The sequence below is a fragment of the Seriola lalandi genome, unplaced genomic scaffold (genome assembly GCF_002814215.2).
Source record: "Seriola lalandi dorsalis isolate HSWRI2012SDOR001 ecotype SW California unplaced genomic scaffold, Sedor1 jcf7180002049912, whole genome shotgun sequence".
NCBI classification, from domain to species: domain Eukaryota; kingdom Metazoa; phylum Chordata; class Actinopteri; order Carangiformes; family Carangidae; genus Seriola; species Seriola lalandi.
In genome coordinates, this window is record NW_019520465.1 from 5,114 (window position 1) to 6,215 (window position 1,102).

The 1,102-nt window shown below is 47.5% G+C and overlaps 1 protein-coding gene across 1 annotated transcript in view; it reads left to right on the plus strand.

The window, feature by feature from the left end:
- Positions 1–1,102, plus strand: part of chek2 (checkpoint kinase 2) — a 5,322-nt gene that overhangs the window by 1,439 nt on the left and 2,781 nt on the right. Inside the window, exons 2-5 of the mRNA XM_087171841.1 lie at positions 93–291; positions 504–594; positions 679–775; positions 971–1,024. Of these exons, the coding sequence (XP_087027967.1) occupies positions 93–291; positions 504–594; positions 679–775; positions 971–1,024 (441 nt within the window). The remainder of the gene's footprint in view (positions 1–92; positions 292–503; positions 595–678; positions 776–970; positions 1,025–1,102) is intronic.

Genomic DNA, 1,102 nt, shown 5'->3' on the forward strand with positions numbered 1-1,102 from the left:
TACTGCTACATGTTACTGCTATATGCTACCTGCTACTTATACATGCTACATGCTACTGTTTCTGTTTTCTGACTGATTATATGTGACATTAGAGCCAGTACAATCTGACAGTAACCTGTCTCTCTGCCCGTCTGTCTCTCTGCCTGTCTGTCTGTCAGGAGGACAGTGAGGTCTTTGTGGAGGACTACAGTAATAACGGGACGTTTGTTGACGGGATACTGATCGGTAAAGACAGGAAGCTTCCTCTGGTCAACAACGCCGTCCTCTCTCTGGCTGAGCAGCGGAACAAAGGTCAGAAACTGAGCTCAGTGTCAGGGCGGGGTCAATGTCCAGAGGGGCGGGGTCAAAGACCAGAGGGGCGGAGTCAAAGACCAGAGGGGCGGAGTCAAATACCAGAGGGGCACGGGTTGTTCTGATTCCATCTTCTCACATTAGAATATTTGCTTCACCTCATTCTGTCTCTCTCTCTCCACCTGTCTGTCTCTCCACGTGTCTGTCTTTAGTCTTTGTCTTCATTGACCTGATGTCTGATGATCAGTCCAGTCTACCTAAAGAGCTTCAGGAGAAATATCTGCTGACTCGACGCATCGGCACGTGAGTCTGACTTGCTTCACACCGCTATGATGTCACTTCCTGTGCCCTGCATCTCAGTTTATGGTGTGTGCGTGTGTGTTTCAGAGGAGTCTGTGGTGAAGTCAAACTGGCCTTTGAGAGATCGACCTGTAAGAAATTTGCAGTGAAAATAATAAACAAGAACAACTTCAAGTCTGAAGGGGTGAGTCATCTGCTCTCTGATTGGCTGATCCATCCTCCCTTCTTCCTTCTTTTGTTTCCTTGTTTCCTTCCTCTGACTGAACTACAAACATGGCGTGTGAACATGCAGTTTCTCAGACAGACAGGCTAATGTTTCTCTGGACCAATGACAGACAGGCACTGATCATGTGATCTGCGTGTTTTTGTCCAATCACAGACGGCGACACGAAACGCAAAGACAGAGGTCGAGATTCTCCAGAGGATTGACCACGTGAGTCTGACACCAACGAAGAAGAGACAGGAACGTCATATGCACTGTTCCTTTATGATCTAATACCTGCTGTATCAA